The sequence below is a fragment of the Zonotrichia albicollis genome, chromosome 10, assembly GCF_047830755.1.
Source record: "Zonotrichia albicollis isolate bZonAlb1 chromosome 10, bZonAlb1.hap1, whole genome shotgun sequence".
Taxonomy (NCBI): Eukaryota; Metazoa; Chordata; class Aves; order Passeriformes; family Passerellidae; genus Zonotrichia; species Zonotrichia albicollis.
In genome coordinates, this window is record NC_133828.1 from 30,372,470 (window position 1) to 30,392,611 (window position 20,142).

General features: G+C 41.3%; 1 protein-coding gene across 3 annotated transcripts in view; it reads left to right on the top strand.

Moving 5' to 3' along the window:
- RBMS1 (RNA binding motif single stranded interacting protein 1) overlaps window positions 1-20,142 on the top strand; it is a 143,101-nt gene that overhangs the window by 50,947 nt on the left and 72,012 nt on the right. Inside the window, exon 1 of one of the 3 annotated variants that reach the window (XM_005485241.4) lies at window positions 748-1,079. The exons of the other annotated variants lie outside the window; for them this stretch is intronic. Coding sequence (XP_005485298.2) covers window positions 1,017-1,079 — 63 coding nt within the window. The 5' untranslated portion in view covers window positions 748-1,016. Of the gene's footprint in view, window positions 1-747; window positions 1,080-20,142 lie in introns of those variants that run through there. 3 annotated transcript variants of the gene reach the window in all.

Here is a 20,142-nt window from a genome sequence, read left to right on the forward strand (position 1 = left end):
TGCATGTCCGTGGCAAAGTTCTTCTACAGTGTCACTGATCAGTCGGTGGCCTGACAGAGCTATAGCTGTGGACTTTCTTAGAAACTAGATTGTCAACATCACTGGGTAATGTAAATATAGTAATGTAAACAGTGCAGAGTACCAGGAATGAAGTTGGGAACTCCTTGCCTCCGTACGTCCCTGTCTTGGAGCCTAAGAACTGTAACGTTTCCTAGGCCTAAATTTCGTGAAGAAACTGAAGAATTTCCCTTCACTTCCCAAATGCAGCCTTGAGGCACCGGAGAGGGCTGTGACCGGATGTTCCTCCCCCCTCCCCATCCCTAGTGAAGAAAAACTTAGGAGAGTTGGAGGGCGCAGTGTTTGTCGCCTCGGCGCGGCCAGCCCCGCGGTGTGGGGGTGCACGGGGCGCGGCTGTCTGTCCGCGCTCAGCCGGGGCTCCGCGGGATGTCCCGCTCCGGCCGCTCGGGGGTCGGGACCCCGCCGGGCGCGCCCCGCGGCGGAATGCGCGGCACGCGGGCCCGCCGCCCCCCCTCGCCCCTCTCAGGCGCAACCATTGCTCGGCGCGGGGGGGTCCGCGCCCGCCGCCCCGCTCCGCGCCTCCCCTGGCGCCGCGCCCCGCTCCGCGCCCCCCTCCCCGCGCAGGACGGGGCGGGGCGCGAGCACCGCGCCCGCTCCGCGCTTCCCCGCCGCGCTCGGCGCTCCCCCGCCCGCTCCCTCCCCCTGCTGGGCGGTGGTTGAGGCCGGCGGGAGGTGGGGCCGGGCTGGGCCGGGCCGGGCTGGGGCAGCCGGCGGCGGTCAGCGGGGGCCCGTGCATGGCAGCCTGGGCGGCCGCCGCGGGATAGGGTCGACGCGGAGCGGGGTCGGGCAGGGCGGGGGCCGAGCGAAGGGTTCGAGGAGCCGCAGCCGGAGGAGAAGGCACGGAGGCGGAGAGCTCCCTGCAGCCCCGCCGCGCCGCAGCCCGGCGGCCGCCAAAGTTGCTCCCCATCCCGAGGGGGAGCGGGGGATCAGGCGGGGCGATGATCTTCCCCAGCAGCAACAGCAGCGCGGCGGGCGGCGGTCGGACCCCCTATCGGAAGCAGGTAAGGGAGGGGGTGTGCGGGTTTGTGGCACCCCCGCGTCCCCCCCCGCGGCCCCGAGGTACTGGGGGAGGAGTGGGGAGAGGAGTGGCGGCTGGCGTGAGTTGCGGCTTGCAGCCTGCTCGCTTCGCGAGAGCTGGTATTTGAGAAAAGAAACTCTCTTCTCCTTTTTAATGCTTTTAACCTCTCTGAAGAGCCGCGCCGTGACCTTGGCGAGTGCCGGGGCGGCCGCAGCCAGGTCACCTTCGCGGGGCGTGCGGGGCGGTGCGGGGCGGCCCCGCCGGGCTCGGCAACAGGTTAGAAAGGAGCCGGTGTCGCAACAGCGAAACTTGGGGCTGGATGTTTTTCACTCGGCGTGAAATGAGCGAGGGGATCCGGGCACATTTTTTCTTTCAAACAACGCTCCAGAAAACCTCCGCCGCCCTTCGGGTGCGCCCCAGCTCCCCCCGAGGGGGGCACGGGGGGGAGCCTGTGACATTTTACGGGCAGAGTGATCTCTCTGATAAGCTCGGAGCACTCGCATCTATGGAGCTGTACTGAAAGAGGTATTTCTTTGTTTGTTTGTTTAATCACCGGAAATAAAATATTTGAAATAGTTGTTACAACCTTGCTGGACCGTTTGTCTGTGGCTGCACTTTTACGCACACAAGATACAATGTTGGTATTAATCTTACATTATTTACTGCTTAGTGTGTTATTTTTCATTGACTCTTCGATTAAATTTAAAAAAGAAACAAAAACCCCTTACATTTCAAGTTAATGGGAAAGTGTACTCTGTGTGTGTGCCAGAGGGTAAATGGAGTAGAGGTCACTGACAAGCTACCGGCTTGACAAAGCATGCCAAAAATACTATGGCAGGCTTCTTTCCAGGTGAGAAAAAATCCTTCTGCGTCTGCTGCACTTAGTAGCTGAAAGGAGTAATTTGACAGGTTCAGTCAGCAATACTGGGGAAGTTCGTCCTATTTTGCTTGGGGTCAGAATACATTAAGGGTAGAAATAGGAAATCAGATATCACTGCTGCACACAGTGGAGGGCTTCATATAAATCATGAGGACATAGGCTTGGAAATTTTGATCTCTTGGTGTATTGTTGGGGTGACACAGGGTCTGTGTAGCTAACCTGCTTAACAGTGAAAGTTGGACTGATATCTTCTTGAAGGTTAAGTAAAAATTGCTATTTCCTTTTTTCTCCTTGTTATTTTATAGAAATATATTTTTGATAAGAATCACTGGTGTGTTATCTCAGCAGCACTCTGCAGATGCTGCCCAGCAGTGCACGGAGTTATCTTTGCATCTTGTAGTCAAAGTGTTCAAGTCCATACATAACAAAACATGCTTATTGTGTGCGCTGGTTTTGGTTTGTTGTTAATAAATGTCCTGGATACGCCCATGCTGATCATCTTGTCTGGTGCTCCTGCATACTTTATAAATGAAGCCAGTGCATCAGATGGAATTCCGTGCTCTCCCTGAGAGGACCATTAATCAGGGAAGGCCCCCTGTGTGTGTGCAGTGTGTCGGGTGTGGGGCAGGGTGTTGGCAGGAGCCGAGGGCAGCGGGGCCAGGCCTCGTGCTGGCAGGGTTGTGTTTTATGTGCGGATGTGAGTTTGCCTGCTGCTCTGGAGCAGGCTGATAAGATGCTCTTCTTTTCACAGTGCACTCCTTAGATTCAAAGAGCTAAAAGGGCCGACTGAATCAGAAAAACAAACAGACCCTTTTTCCCCAACAGGCAGAGAAAGAAATGAATGCAGGGGTATTATGTGGGCTTAAGACCCTGGGTACCAAAGGTTTCTTTTGTTAGTGTGTAGCTATTCTCTGCTCAAACACTTCCTACATAAGGAGCCAGGGTCTGTGCTTTTCTCCATAAGTGCATGGAAAATGCTTATTAGCTTCATTCATATAGACTCATGTCGATTAGCCATTGGCTTTCTGATCTCCCTTTCACTCAGACTTCACCTGCAGGGGTGAGCTGATGTCAAACAATGCTGAACAGCACTGCAAGCCTAATTTTTCAACCCATGATAATTAAAAAAAGTTGAGATTAAGTCCCTGTATGCTCTGTGTAACCCATATTCAGACAATTGCATTGTAGTTCAGCTTTAGCCTGAGACACTAGGTACTGTTAGTGTAGGAAAAGTTCTCAACCAATTACTGTAAAAGAAATAACTAGATTTGCTATGCTAACAGTGTGTCATATATGAAGCTGAAACAATTTTAAATAACTTATAAGAGAAATTAAAATGTTTTGAACAGCTTGTATGTCTCTGTTGGTATTTTAATGCATATCAGAATAATAAATGAACACTTCATGTTTAGTATTATCCTGTTTCATTTTTAAGAGTCTATAGCAGATTCAGTTGAAAAAATGAGTGATTAACTGATAAAAGGCAAGGTGACACTAACCTGATTTATTTTTAAGACATTGTAATACAATGCGGATTTCTACCTTAATTTAAAACACTGACAAAATGCCATATAGGTAGAGTAGGTTCAGATTTTTACCCATGTTCTCTTTTTGTTTTTCCATATAACTCTGTTCTGTTTTATAAACAAATCTGTACCTATAACATTATGTGTTTTACCTGTTGTATCTACACTGTGCATCTCTGGCATGTAGGAGCGAGTTAACATTCTCATTTTCAGGTCAGATTTGACTGGTCTGATCATCTTCTCTCTTCTGGAGTACTTGTAAGAATACTAAAATGTGGTCTCTGCTCAAAAGGATTCCCTGCATTGTGGACAGACAGGCATATTAAAAATACTCTTACCAGGCTTAAAATTGAGACATTGCTTAAATGAGTGACAGCTCATCTGAGAACTAATTTGAAATGCAGATGTAGGTCTTGTTAAAGAATGAAAGCCACACAATATCTGCAGTAATAACCTATCACAACACTCATAGCTGTACATCCTGTCTGTAAAAGGTATAAGCTAAGACCTTTGCTATCAAGGTTATTCGAGCTATTGTAAAGAATGCACGTGTGTGCATCTGTAATGAAAAGGAAACAAAATGACATACAATACTCTGCTTAATACAGGCTTTTTTAGCTCTTGGTTTGTTGAGAACAAGATGATTCTCTGTCCCTCCTCCCATTTTTGTCATTCTCATGTAAATCGGGAGGCGCTCCTCTGAAGTAAATATTTCTACACTCTGTAAAATTATCGTAAATGGAAAATTAGGCTTTCTCCTGCCATCTGCTCCTTGAATCTACAGAGCTACTCCAGCTATTTGATTAGGGATTTTAAATTGCTTTGTGCAGGGAGGTTCCTCTGCTCTCAGGTTTCTCCAAGAGGAAGCCAGAAGCAGCTCTGGGGGCCTGGGAAGGACACGAGTGCAGGGTCCCACCAGCACGGCCTGGGTGCTCAGCCCGGTGTCTCTGTGCCTTTTAACAGCTTTGCCCTGAAAGGGTGATTCTTGTTGCATTTAGATGAGTGTAATGTTTGTCTTGCCAGCATGAGGAGATTTACATAGTTTGCTGCTTTAGAGAAGATTAACTGGGTGTAGCTGCACGTGAGGAATTTAACACTGATTTGAGGTTTGGCCTGTGTATGGAGGGACAGACAAAGCTTTTGATCAATCTTTGCGTGTAGCTCTGGTAATACCAAGTGCTGTGTGGCAGGTTAGGTTTTCTAAAAGTTGAAGTTTAGGGTTGGTTTCTAATGACAGTTAAATGGAGAAAGCTTTTGCCAGTCTGAGGCTAAAAGTGTATATTAGCCTTTCACTCTGTCTATAGGTTTAACCTATCGAGAAGCTACACCTGCAATCCTACTTTATGATTTCCCAGTTGGCGCTGTGTGTGGTGTCTGCGTGTGTGAGAAGGAACCTCATTAAGCTTGCAAGACCTGGGCATGGTCGTAACTCAGAACATGCAGCTCCCCGGAGCAGTCTGTGCCCAGAGGGATTTAACACAACCCCTCCTGTGTGTGCGGATGGTGCTGCGGCGCGGGGAGGCTGAGGTGCCGCGGGTTGAGCAGATATCTGTGGTTACAGAAACAAACGGGATTCGTTTCTTTTTGTTTCTTTTTCTGAGAACTATAAGAATTGTAATTTTGTATCACCGACTTGAGGTGATAGGCTGTTTCCCATTACATTGTATACAATGGTAAAGGATCTACCTAGGTTTCGCAGAACTGAACTCCTACATTAAGTACCAGCTACTTTAATTTTTTCAGTGCTTTTATAAGATTGTTTGTCAAGTTCTGCTTTATTCTCAAGGGAGCAAAACTACTCAGTCAGTGGGTTTCTATACTTGTAGCAAAATGTGAATGAAAGAAATAAAAGGAAACATCTTATCTTGTTCAGGCATGATGCTATAGATTATAAAAAGTGATATAATTGTCTTATCTGTATTTGGCAATTTGAAGTTTTTGTTTAGTATTTCTAACAGGGTGAACAATATATTTTTGTCTCTTTGGAAGTGCTATTGTTTAAAGTATGTGTCTTTGCCATTTAGTTTCACATGGAAGGGAAGATAGAAGTCTGTGTCTTGAACATCTGCTGTTTTGTTTTGGGTTCATTTTTTTTCCCCTGAAACTTCCAACTGTTAAAAAAATTGCTTGAGTTAACACATTTCAGAAGAGTTAGATCCTTTAAACTGTAACTGCTGGCAGGGAGGAGAGGGGAAGGAAGGAAGGGAGTGGAAAATCCTTTCCTGCAAGCTTGAGATGTCTCCTAAAACATCCGCACAGTGCTGCAACCAAGTAAATAAAAATGATCATTTGACATTATAACCATTTTGGTAAGCTTTTACCCCCCGTTTTAAATGTGTTGTTGAAACTGACCTGTGTTTGTTGCACGAGGCGGTGTATAACAAAAGAAGTCAGTGGAGACGAGGAACCTCTAGTGGATTTCCCTCAAGGATCTGTTTCCAACTTCTTATGAATGTTTTTCTCCTTTCCTACAGCCAGTTGTTTTAAAACATCTTACTTGGGGGGGAATGTGCAGGCTTACAAATCTGTAATCCTAATGAAGAGGTGCATGGAGATGTTTTGATCTTGGAAGAGGTGTTGGTCAGAAGTATTTCAAAAAGCCAGCAGAAGCACATTTGAAAGTTCCTGAGCCTTGTTGAAGTAATTGTGAGTTATTTTGCATATGTTTCAGAATTGCAGTGTACTGTGGTAATTATAACAGCCACTGTATGTGCAGCTTGCTGATGCAACAGGAAAGGGAAGGGATGAGTTAGAAATAGAGGAGAAACGAGGAGGGGAACCATGGATTAGATAAGCACAAGCCTCCTAACCCAGCAACTTAGGAAACATACACACAACAAAAAAATCATGTGCTGTAAGGGCTGGTTACTGTGATTAGCACAGCTTTAGCTGTTTCCCTCAAGAGACTGCAGTTAAGGCAGTGTAGCTGCAGCTGTGTATTGACTCACAAAGTAGTTTTAAACTGCAGCTGAAGTAATTGAATGCTGGTGAGAGATTGCTTTAAACAAATTCAAGATTACCTGGGTTTGTGGCAGTTTGAGTTCATTTATTTCTAGGAATTTAAGTTTAGTAACTTTTATTACTCTTTATGCAAATTGATTTTTAATAGTGAAACTCTGTACCAATTTTAAGAACTTCACCTGTGCACTAAGATGTCTTGGCTTAAAAATATCTAGCAAGTGTTTTGAAGTCTTAGAAGCTCTTTTAACAAAAATATAGTCACAACATTTCAACAATGTCTTTTTTGGAATTTATGGTGGAGTGTAAGGATGTATCAGCTCTAGGGTCTGTTGCAAAATAATAGCTGATAATTACAGAAATGTATAAATACATAATAATATGATTTATAATAATACCTTTTTGTTCATATGTCCTCATAAAAGCCATGCTGTACACTTAACTATAATTGTTTAGGAAATCACTCATGTGTGTCTTATTTGTTTAAAGTATTCTGCTCTAGCAAAATGATGTGTCAAATAGAGTGGATATTTAGCGTTTACTTGTTTGATAGAATTGTAGAACTTTGTGAGGTTGCAGTGGAAACAAGCAACACATTGTTCTGGGGAGCCTCCTTTGGGCTTCATGTTCCTTTGTTGAAGAACAGCAGAAGCACCAGGACAGGGTGAACATCAAACTTAGTCTAGTCTGATGCTTACCTGCTTTTGCAATGAAGTGCTTCTTTACTGCAGCTAAATATGTGTAACTTTATTTCACCATTGATTCTTTTTCTTTACAATGTCTCTTATTGGCAATGGCACTTTCACACCTTATTGTGTGGGGTTTTTTCTGCTCAGATGAAAAGGGGATTTATTTCTTTCCTTACTTCTATTGTTTTCTCAGATCAGAATCTCCTTTGCCATATGGTGCTTTGTTCAATAAAGTGGAAACATGAGTCCTTTGGTTAACTACAGCTCATATATTCTGTCATTTAGGTATTACAGCATAACAATGTTAGAATTCAGCCCTTTAGGATATTCAAGGTATGTATATGGCACTTCCATTTTTACTGTGCTTGAGAAGTGAATTCTAAGGATTCAGGTGGGAGTTGGATGAGCGTTACAAGGGAGCTTTTCTCAGGATTGTTTGTCACCACAGGGCTCTTCTCATGCCTGTGGTCTTACCACAGCTTCCAGGAAGGCTGCTGCAACTTGGTAAAGGATTATCCAGTTATCTTTGAAAATCTGAAGCAGTGTTCATAGATTCTTGGCTACTCTGAGGTGATTCACAATCCTGCTTTAAGTTTCACTTGACCTGCAGAAACTTTATCAGGTTGTGCTTGTGCCACTGCAACAATCCAAAATCACTCCAAACACCAGGCAGGCAAGGGTAAAATCAAATGCAGGTCCTTGTTAACAGGTCCACAAATAAAAATACAGAATTCTTAAAGGGGAGGAATGAAAAAAAACCTGAACACTATAGTAGTGCAGGAGTGGGAAGTTTCCTTTACCTAATATGCAGGCATGTGGCACACAACCCCCAGTCTTCTCAGGGGGACTGGTTACTGTCCAGCCCTGGCACCTCAAGTTGTGTTCGGAGAAGAGACTCTGATCTGAGGCTCTGTATTTCTCTGTATTTTATTTGTACTTAACCCACTTGAAGAGTAAGGGGTAGATATTGCTATTTATTGGTAAGTTGGTGATGCCTCTTTCAAGACCATAAGTTGTTTTTTCCTGCTTTGGAAACAGTGATGTCTCTTGGGCATCCCCAGGTGCAATGCTGCCCAGGCTGTGGAGTGCTCTTTAGCTGAGCACCAAAAAGATGGTTGGTGTGTTGCAAAGGGGATCTCATGTATGAAATTATGAAGGAATTTCAAGTCTTGTGATGTTTTTCTTTCTGTTCTGCCTATGTGTACAATTTGCTAATAATGCTTTAAACAATAGTGCAGCAGATATTTTGGTGGTCTTCTATGGGTGTGGGGGAGACCCTGCCACTTCAGCTGTTGCCGGTGACTGGTAGGTGTGTGTCACCTGTGTGCCCACCTTTGAGCACGGCTGCGGTGACCCATTTGGAACTGTTTGCATTGCCACATGCATGTGTGCTGTTCTGGCTTAACTTAGCTAATTGCTTAGCCAAGGTTTTAAATAACCTATTACAACATGAAACTCTTTGAAGTACGTAGTGCAGAAGTAACATAGAGTACAAGCCTGTGTTGAGGGACATGGTGGCTGTGCCATGCCCTGGCCAGGGACTCTCCTCCTGCGAGCCCGGGAGAGCAGCAGCCACCCTGGATAAACCTGGGCTTTGGCAGAGCCAGCACACAATTCCTTGGATTTCTGTCTGTGTGAAAACAACCACCAGCAGACAAGATCCTTTGAAGTGTTTAGTGGTCTGTCTTCCAGATAAGTTCAAGAAGAGTTTAAAATTGTGGGTCTGAATTTTAAGACTCTTGCTTGTGCCAGCACATATTTACATAGCCGGTGGTGCCACTGCATGGGGTGAGACTGCTGACATCAAAAAGTGCCTTTTGAGACAGAGAACCAGAATACTTCTGAATTTCCCCTAGGAGAAACCTGAGTTGAATAGTTGGTATATCATGGGGTTAGTGTTAAATTCTAGTTCAGAATCAAATGGTATTTAAATTGCTTTAATATTATTCCACCCAGTCTGTTTGGTTTGCATGCTCCTTATTATGATAGTACTTGTGCTTATTTAAAAATACTTCTGTGTAATTTGGAAAAAAAAAATTGAGACAGGTATTAAATAGGATTGTCTACTAACCTTTGAAACAGGGGCATTTTTTTGGTTTTTGTTTAGCATTCCAGGAGATATATCTCTGAATGCTACTTGTGAGAAACACTTAGCAAAACTGGGGTTTCAGAAAAATGTTTCACTTTACAAAAATATAAATGATAAGATTTCTTTATAGTCTTAGGGTATCAGTGTCTCCAATGCATACATATACATGTAAATATTAGGGACATTATATACATTATATAATGTTCCTAATATACATTAGAATGTCCCTATATACATTAGAATTAGGGACATTTTTTGAGATGAGAGAACCAGTTATATCCTGCAGTACTGAGGAGCTATAGAATACATTTGAAATCTTCAGTAACTTTAATGGTGAATAATAATAAGATATAATTCAGTATATAGAATTTCAGCTGGTTAAAGGTGCACAATGTGCATCAGTAGAAGAATGCAGGGGCTTTTTAGTTTTTTTTTTTTTTTATGTGCTCTAAGAGCTGCTCCCATTCCCAGATACAATATTCTACAATGCTGTGGAAGCTAATGCAAGTTGGAAATGGTTAAGGAAGTCATTGTTTCAGCATTAGGTCAATATTTTAATTGCTGTAGTAAAAAAATCATGTTAACTTTGGAAGCAGACTTTGTCAGATTGCCAGCAAACATAATGTTCTTAGATCTCTCAGGTGTGGAGTGTCATGGTCTCAGTCACTAAGGGCTGCAGACTGGTGTAGTCATTGTAAAAGGCACTCTGGATTTTCATGTAACTGTTCTTTGTGTATTCTGGTAAATTGTTGGGAATTCCCTGCTCTGAGGCTCTTGACAATTTGGTGCTTTCTGGTTTACAGTTTCTGTTGCCACTTTGTTATTGTTTTAGTATTATTAATGTAGGGGTTGGATTTCAGTATATGAGATGATGTAAAGAAACATTTAGCCTATCTGTGTGTCTTATCCTTCTGACAAAAACCATTATTTTGGTGTGACACTTCTCTGTTGACTCTTTCAAAATGACTGAATCCATCTCCACCTTCTTCATTCCCTGAAATAAGTGCTGTGTTGTGTCATTGTCCTGGATAATAGTAGAAGTCCAAGGTCAGCCGCACCTATAAAGGTTATTCATAAGGATTAAGATGGTGACCTGAACTTCAAAATGGTCCTGGTCACTGATATATTGGATAATCTTAACTAAATTGTTAAGGTTTGACTCTTCAAAAGGTACTTGTTAATATTAGTTTCCTACATCTCAGATTTTGCACAGAAATATACTAACACCTACAAGTGGTTCAAATACTACAGCAATTAGGACCAAATATCTTGAAAAAAAATTATATACACATGCACACATACCTACGTAGAAATCTATGTTTGTCTGTCCCCTGAAGCTCAGGATAGAGCAGATTATTTGGAATGCTAGAACTGTGTTCAAGTTCTGCCTGTCACATACTGTGTAAGTAGTTTCTTCATGGTCTGTGAGAACATTCACCTGAGTGCTATTGTTGCTATTTCCAGATAATTAGCAGTGGCAAAGTTCATTTTGGCAAGGAACTGGATTGTTGAAACTATAGTTTTCAAAGAACTCTAGTTTTCAAAGGTTGATTTACTGTTTGCAATAGGTGCATTTATTTTATTTAAGCAGATGCTTGTTGGGCAGAAAGGCAGTCAACCATGAAAATATTACTGAGAACAGGAATAACTCCCTGAAGTTCAGTGGCTCAGATTTTACAGAAATTTAATCTACTTATCTTTAGTGGTTTTATGTCCTTATCTTTCCTATGAAATGAACTTCCTTAGGGTTTAGGGGTTTCCCCTTTTTTTTTCTTCTTTTTTTTTTTTTTTTCTGAGAAATCCATACTTCATTATTCTGTTGTCCCATTTAAATTTTGAAATCAAATTAAATTGCATAAATTCAAAATTCAATTATTTTTGGATTTTTTTGTTTGTTTTTAGGTTTTTGTTGTTTTTTTAAAGGAATTGCAGTACACCATCATTCAATTTATGGTGACTTCTGTAGTGAAACAGTGCTGGTGTACAAGATTATTAGTGTTAAATATCCAAGTGTTGTGCAGGTGGATAAGCTGCAAAGGTAGAATTACTGCTAAGAAAAGTGCAGTTGAAGGTACTTACTGAAAATGTGATTCCTTGAAATTGTCCACAGTGTAAGATGAACCTGAAAGCAGTTTCTAAGCACCGGGGTTGTGCAGTTAGCAGAGGCAAGTGATTAATTTGTCTTCAAAAGTTAGCCAATGGCTGGACAGATTCCCTTTCACTACAGCATTTTAAAGTTAATTATCAATTCCAGATGTACTTATTACAAGTATTTTCTTTCATCTATAACTTTCTGGTGTGTTCAGAGGTATGATTCCTCAGCTGAATTCTTGTACCAAGGATAAGAGCATGACTATTAAAACTGTGCATGAGTTGGGCTCTGTGCCCAAATGAACCGGTTTATTCCTGACTAGTGTTTGTCATCCATCCATACATAGCACCAGATGTGGTTCAAGCCACGTGTCCCTTCACCACCCAGAGGTGGAGGCTGTGTCCCACAGGTGCTGCAGCTGTTGTGCCAGCTGTGCTGATGGTGGCCTGCTGGCTGCAGGGGCTTCTGAGCCCTTTGGTGGCTGCTGGAGCACTCCTTGGATGGTCCCTGCTGTAGCTGGAGCCACTCACACGCCTGAGTCAGACTGCTCCTGCACTGCCACGACCAGTTCTGCCTGGCAGTTGGATTTCTCATATATTATTAATGTTGCATTAGTACGTCTGGAAGCTTTCCTAGGTGTTATCTAATTCCTGTGTTTTTCATTTCAGAATTGACAATGATTCATTGTGCAGTCAGACATTTCCCCAGCAGCTATTTGGATGCACCAAGGAATGGCATCCCACATTTGCTTAGCATACAGCTGCTAAATCTTTGTAACTGATCTTCAGAACTAAGTTTCTGGGTGTAAAAGGGATTGTTCATTATCATGCACTGTGAAGTCACAAACAATTTAATTTTAGAATATATCCTATTGTATGGCTTGACTTTCTGCCATCTGAATGATATTCTTAACCGTTTAAAATCACTTTTCTCTTGGAATTCAAAATCTGAGTTAAAAAGCTGCATGAGTTAGAACAGTAGTTTGCAAAAGAAAAAAGTTTTGTCTTGGTTCAAATCAAGAGTGAAATTTTTAATTAGAAGACAATATGTGAGAAAAATTGATGAGGGCTGTAGAAGTGATTTACAACAACTTTTGTTTCTATGATTCAATATAAATTACAGCTATCAAGAAGAAGAGGAAATAATACAGTAATATAGCATGGGATTTTTTTGAATTGCATGCACAAGGATTCTGGACAAGATTGTCATTTGTAAAAAGCCAACAGTCAGAAAGTATTGGATCTAATAAGTGATAAGCATCTACCAAAGCATCATCCTTTAAAGAATGAGAAAAGACTGACTTGTGTTTGTTTCAGATAAGGCTGTAAGGAAAATCTGACCCTAAGGCCAGAGCAACTCTGCTGCCTGTGGTATGTACAGAGGATTTCACTTACTTTTAGCAGAGCAGTTTTTGCATGCTGCTTGTTGCCTTTCTTGTAAGAACAGAGGTACCATGTGTGTTTGCTGCAGTTCTCTTACTTTGTGTATGAAAAAACAATGTTGGTTTAGTTCTGAATAATTTGACAGTCTAGTGCTGTTTTGTTACCACTTTCATGAGTCAGCACCATTGGTAAATGAAGCAGTCTGAACTTCCTTTTTCTTTTTTTAAAACTTTTTTTTTTAAATTCTCCTTGTTCTATTGATGAGCAATGGGGAGACACCAGGAGGAAGAGTAAGCAGCCATAGGGCCAAGGATGCTGCTTTTTGGGGTAATGCCAGCCTAAGCTATTCCTTGAACTGCCATCTTGGTCTGTGGCTCCACAATTTCTCTGTTGCACTTGGATCTTTTCAGCCAAACTGAGGGGAAGGTTGACTTGAAAGCTGAGCTTCTAGCAAGACCAGCAAAGCCATCTTTGTTCTTTATTTGGTACTGCACCAAAGCCATTTTATCAGACCAGCAGCTCTAACCACCCTTTTTGGCATCCCTGTACCACTCTTTTCACTCTCTGCGCATCCTAGATATCTTAGAAAGTGCTGTTTCTACTTGACAGTTTTATCAGGAGTTGAATTTTCATGTTAACACACCCAATCAGTAATGTTTGAAAGCTTTCAGCTTTCCATACTGTTCTTAGTTGACCTGGTGCTACATTCAGGCCATCAAAGGTCAGTGCAGGCAAATAATTCCTAATGTGCAGCTAGACATCTATTGGGAACTCCACCAGAAATTACCTGCCCTTGGAAGTCTTGCTCTTATTTTTGTGGATGAATCTTCAGTTTTAATTAAAGCCTACCTTTACAAATTTGAGAATTTCATCCTACTGAAGGAATACCATTTTCCTTATTCTAAGGAGACGCAAACTACAATCTATAAAAGTAGGCTCGTGTGCTGGATTTTCCTATGCTGATTTTAGCAAACTCCTTGCTGTTTCATCACGTCCCCAGATTTGCTGTGTTCACAGTATTGTAGTGAATTGCCTTAATGTATGAAAGAGCTCCTTCTCATCTGTGCGCCCTTGATCACTTGCATTTAGGAAAATATTTACATTTTTCATAACTTTGCATAAAGAGCATTACATTTACTAATTGGTTAGATTTTCTTACTACTGCTGCTACTTGTAATTTAAATGTGCCATACTCCTGTTTTCTAGGGCTTAAAATTCAAAAGAGTTCACCATAGATTGTCTTGAATGTTCAGCAACTTTGTGCTTTAAACAGGGCTAAAATCAGCTTCTCTAGGCCATGGATGCCCGAACTGGCTTTCATTAAACAACAGAATGGTTTTGCTAGAAATAGCCTGGATGTGTTGAGACTGGTGGTGAGCAAATGGTAACAAACCCTGCTTGATCCGAGTTGAATGGGATTAAATAGTATTTGTACTATACTAAGCATTGTGCTCTGGAGTATCCTAGTCCCAGTTCCCTGAAATGATGCTGGAAAAGTGATCACTTCATTAAGCATTCTGGTAATGAAGGAAGTGATTTTTGTCTTACTGTAAAATCTAAAATTCTTAAAAAATGAAGCAATGCTTCTTTTTCACTCTTGTGCATAAAAATTGTCTATCAAGAGAGAGAAAAATGTGTCAAGAGGGCACAGGCACTGAGTACTGGGAAGCAAAAAGGATGTACTGAAGGGAAATGTGAGCAGAAAATGCTTCCCTCTAACTTCTAGGAAGCTAAACCAAGCTAAACCAATCCTAACCAAGTAGGTTAGGATTTTGGAGTTATCTAAAGACAAAAATTTTTACTTTCTTACCTTTTCCAGGATAAAATTGTCCAAATGTCAATATTTTCCTAGTATTCTTTGTAGCAGATGTTTTCAAAATAGAAGCTCATAAAGGCTTGTGGAAGAAAAAAAAAATTAGGTGGTAATGTCTTAACCCACAGTGTTCAAACAGCCTGTAATTTAATTCAGGATTTGAATATATGAGATACACAGATATAAAATAATGTATGTAGAACTCCTTTATTTTCTATATTTGAACACACACACTTCCAGGGCCAAAAGGGTAACAAATGAGAGAAATTGTGTGTTTTTCTTGCTGTTTGTCAAGCTGTGTTTTCTGCTGCTAGTGTTTCCTGATCAACTGGGAATGTCTCGATTTGTCTGTACCATCTTAGCAGCATTTTCTGTAGTAAGCAGCTGCAGGAAAGGTGGTGTTAGGTATCTGAACCATTCACTGGCCGGGTGAGCTGTTCTTGTTTCCATCTTTCCCAAGAGTTAAACATAGCTGCTTTTGTCATGCTAAACTGATTGTAATTTGTCCTGTTCATGGGTGTAAATCTCTATGTGCTACATAGAATAAAGTTGTACAAATTGTTCTAAGCATGACAGACCACTCCTTTTTTCCTGAAGAGCAAGGCTATCCTGTGTGTGACTGTATTACATCATAAACCTGGAGAAAATGGACTTTTAATGTCAGCTATGCAGCATATGTTGTAGTGAACATTTGGCCAAAAATACTTTATGTGGTGGGCTTTAGTATGGCTCTCTAATGGTGCAGGATCATCTCTGAGAAATGTCAAAAGTAGCATGTTGTCCTCAGTGCTGCCTGCACACACCTTTATCTCGGAGCTCTTACTTTAAATCACTTTTGCTGGGTATAAGGCAAACTTACAGCACTGCAGTGTTCATTGCCTTCCATGAGAGCACAAATTAGACCTTGTCTGTCCTGGAGGTGTCATTGTGTGTGTTACTGCACTGAAACAGTTGAACTAATGAAAGTCTTTGGTAAATTTGCTGCTGTCACACCCTGGCTGCCGGCGCTGCAGCCAGGCCACGCTCCCCTCCCAAATGAGAAATGAGGCAGGAGGCAGACGTTTTAGAGGCAATGAAGTTAAGCTCCATTTCTTTTCTAACGAGATTTGAGCTTCTGTGTTTCATTCTAGGGAACCATGTAGAGTGTTGGGAGTCGTTTAGAAGACTTTGGGAATGTCATTTGTTGTCTCATACATGCTACACGCAGTCTCATTACAATGCAAAGAAAATTCGTTTGCATGTTGTAGCATGCAGACCAAGCAGAGTTTGTTCCCTGGTGCTCTGTGGAAAAGCCCTAGGTAGAGAAGTTTTGCCAACATTATACACTGCTGTCTTCTGGTCTGTCAGTTCTGTGCAATGTTGGAATATATAAAATTTCTGGACAGATTTTCAGCTTGTGCAGATGAATGCAGAACCACCGGATGAGAGGGAAACCAGGCCGATATGTGCAAGTGCTGAGAAGTGACAACTCCTTACATAATGAGTCTGATGGTTTAAAAAGTTTCTACTGATCTTGCTCATGCTTTTAAACTGTATTGCTATTTTAATAATACCTGGCTGCTTCTGTACAGTTTGGTAGTTTTGCCTGCTTCTATTCAGTTTGATGGCTTTGCCCATGGAGGAGAATCACATTTATGGGGGTGTGGTCACTCTCCCATAGCAAATTACAAGTTCAGTGTTAGACTATATTTATAAAAATAATAATATATAAATAACAAATATGAAATATATATATAAAATGTGTGTGTATGCATACACCACTTGCAGCAACACAGTCTCATTCATGGACTCCATGACTGTTAAAATACCATGACAAATTAGCACAAACTCCTAGCTGAAGTTTAGTTGATGGTTCATCCTTTGCTGAAATAATTTTAAAAGTATCTTATGCTTCACTTTTTCTTGATTGTAAAGGGCAGTGAGGTATGAAGCCTGATGAATTTAACACTGTTAGTATGTCTTGAATTTGGTATGTACTTTTCTAGTTACTGCTTTAATCCTTTACCAGCAATGTTGTGCATGTCCTGTTTCAATGTGTTGCTTATAATGACTTGTATCTGCTGCATTTTATCATATTGCAGAATATAAAAACCATAAGGACGCATTTTGAAATTTCAGAATTTAGGGGCAAGCAGATGAATGGAACTTTCAATACAGCACAGGTCATGCTGACCTCAATTCTATGGCAAATACTGTGAAAGACTATGGAAATAATTGCAGTGGAGTAACTAGGAAGGACAGTGGTGCTCTGAGTCTGCTTTTCTTTTCTTCAGCTCATAGAGGAATCATTTATTCCCATGGAAAGTGGTGCAAGATGCTATTCTCACTGATGTTGGGCCAAATGTTACTTGACACAGGCACATAACAAGCTGCTGAGCAGCAGAATTGGGCCTTCTTGGTATCAAAATTACAGTAACCTTTGTGTTGTGCTCAGGCAGTGTATCTACACCAGCTGGTTCTTTCCTGATTACGTTAGTTAGGCCTGGAGACAGAAAAGGAAAAAAACATTTGCAAAGTGAGTAGGAAGGATAAAATATCTAAAGTGATCTGTACTTGGAAGTATGAATTGTGCAGCCCGAAGAGCCTTTTCATGGGGGCATCAAGATTCAGTCTTGATGATGAAGTCATATAAAAGTGGCTTTTTCTACCCTTTTTTGTCTGATGTGCCACCTTTCCAACAGCTAGAGATGCTGGCTGTGGTGAAGAGGGTGTGGTCTCTCAGGGAGATGAGGATTTAGGAATGCAGGAGGAAGGACCAGAGCCAGCTGCCTCATCTGTTCCATCGATGTTGTCAAAGGAAGCAGCAGGAATAGACTGGGCTACCTATTAAATACTTGTGTAATGGCCTTACCAGGAGGAACATACATTCTCTTCTTTGGAAAAGAACAGAGGGATTCACAGTAACAGTGCTGCTGCTAGGCTGGGTGCAGTATGTTGCCCATAAGGTATCAGCAATCATAGACAAAGGGATTTTGATAGGAATTGACTCCCTCATGCACGGTCGGGCACAAGTTCTTTAATTTATTTAACTTGAATAAACAGAAAATGACACAGCGGATCCCATGTGAGCCAAAAGAGCCATCTGTGGTCTAACCCTGTGACAAACAGTATAGCAATAATTCCAGTGCCACCAACAATGTGGAGTTTGCCAGAAAAGCAGATGCTTCTTTTGACATGCATCTTCAATACGGTGCCATTCCTATCCTATAATTGCTGTCTATGGAGGGAGGGTGGATAGGATAGCCAGATGAGCAGAATGGTGACGTTGTCATTTTTGGGGGAAAAGCCAACAGTTTGGAAAATAATAAAAAAGGACAAAGAAGTATAAAAATCATTTTAAAGAAGCTGCAAAATTCTCCTCTGTGCATCATGAAATCTGTGACACTTTTTAAGTAAGAGACAATACTTGCATGGATTTATCAGAAATCTAAAGTCTAATACAAAATGAAAGAAGAATAAATAATACTTCAGAAACTTCTGTGCAGAGTTTTAGACTTTTTTTTTTTTTTAATCTTTTCTTCCTCTGTTGTTTTAAAGAACTAAAGAATGGCCAAACATTCTTAACATACTGTTTTGTTTGTTTTATTGCTGTACTGTCAGCTTTTGTAATACAGATATTCAGGCAGTTCTTGAATAAGCCAAAATATCTGTATATATACTCTGCTACTTTACAGATTTAGCAGGATTAACCTCCAAAATACAGTAGCATCCCTAATAGTTAAGAGATGGTACATTTACTGCTTCATGAAATTAAAAATGTAGCTACATACAACCATAAAAAGGATCCATTTTAAACATCACGAATAGAAGCTCTTGAAAGCAGCACATTTTTGATCACATTGAAAATTGTCCATGGCCCTGTTTGTTGACACTGGAAGTAAAAGTTCACAACAGATAATGGCAAAGAAATTGAACAGCAGTAGAACTGGAGATTAGCATTCTTCTAGTGAGAGTCTGTCCTCTGAACACAAGTAGCTGCCTTAGGTGGTGAAGAAGTCTCACTGCCAGAGCTTAGTTTTGTGGGATTTACTTAGAGAAATGGTTACCTGCTCTCTTGTATTTTCCTACAAGGGAACCAAAAAATGTCCAGGATAAAGCCATGTCTCTCATTTTCCATACATTTAAGTCCCACTTCTTCCATTACACTGTAAGTACAGTCAGAGAATAATATTATTTAATTTCAGATCTTAGTGCGCTGACATCTGAAGAGATTTTAAATGGAGGTAGTGAGTAGGAGTTTCCTGTTTAATAAATGCTAAAGCAGAGTCCTATTTACAATGCCAAGGGACCACTATGAACCTCTTAATGCTTATTGAAAATTTTTTTACTTTAATTCCACGAGTACTGTCCTCTGAGCTGCCATTGAAGTGCTTGTGAGCTGCATGTGATTTGCAGGCTATGATGTGACCATCTGTGATCTAGTCTAAACTACAGGAGTTTCTAAGTTAATTGCTGTTTCAGGTGAAGCATTTCTTCAATGAAGGGTATCTTGAATGTTTCCTGTTGTGGAGAACGTTGTAAGATTTTATACCCTGCTATTAACATGTACCAAGAGATGTGTAATGCAAGGGAGGAATATTGTATTATTTGGATTGAATGTCATGTATTCGTATTGCTACCTTTCAGGTGCTTGCCTAAACCATTAGTATGCAAGTTACACCTCTCTGAAAATGGATGTGTTTTCTTTTAATTGTAATTTGAATCCTCAGGCTGGAACAAAAACTTCAACATAGTCTAGATATTCAGTACTCGGTGCTTTCTGGATCCTGAGCAAACGCCTTAGCTGGTTTCACTGAAGAAAATAGGCCTGTGTATGTACTAGAATCCAGAAGAAAGTTGGCAGTGAATTCTTTTGTGTCTACTGCTCAGTGAAGGGTTAACCACAAAAACATAGATATGCTTTTTTGTCTGTCTGGTACATCTTAGTACCAGGCTCTCTTTATCGGGTACTTCAGCATCTTGACTTTCTTTTCAGATTCTTTAAGTGCAGCCTAGCTGTTGGATTGCAGCTTGTTCATATTTCAGAAACTGAAGTCTTTTGCTTTATATGTGTCTATAATTCTGTCATGAATTAGGGTGCAGTACCAAGGTATTGTTTCAGGGGACTGTCCAGGAAATCCAGGTATAAAACTGAGAGGGAAGACAGATGCTGTGATTCAGGATGAGCAGGTGGAAAGGGAAAGGGAGGGTTCATGACATCTGGAAAGGAACAGGATGTGGCCCAGTTCAGCACTCCCCTTGCTCTCCTTTGGGATAGCTTTTGTGCTGCAGTGTGGCTAGGTTTGTGTATTCTGCACTTTTTGTTTCTGAACTAGGGGAATCAGTGGAGCACCAAAAAATCCCTGCCAAGGGATAGAGCCAGTGGAGTAAGTGAGTTCCTGGGAGCTTTGAAGTTTTTTAATTTATCTCTGAGACTCTAAAAGAGCTCCCTGAACCAGAAGCAGTTTCCTGTGCTCATTGCTTGCTTTATTGTTACCATCTTGCCTGCCAACTCCAAGTAAGAAAGCTTTTTTCTTGAGTAATAACAATAAAAAGTTCTCCACACCCTATTCTTGGAGAAAAAAAATCTGTTCAAAGCATCAGTGTGAGTTTTGTCATAAACTTCAGTGTGGCCAGG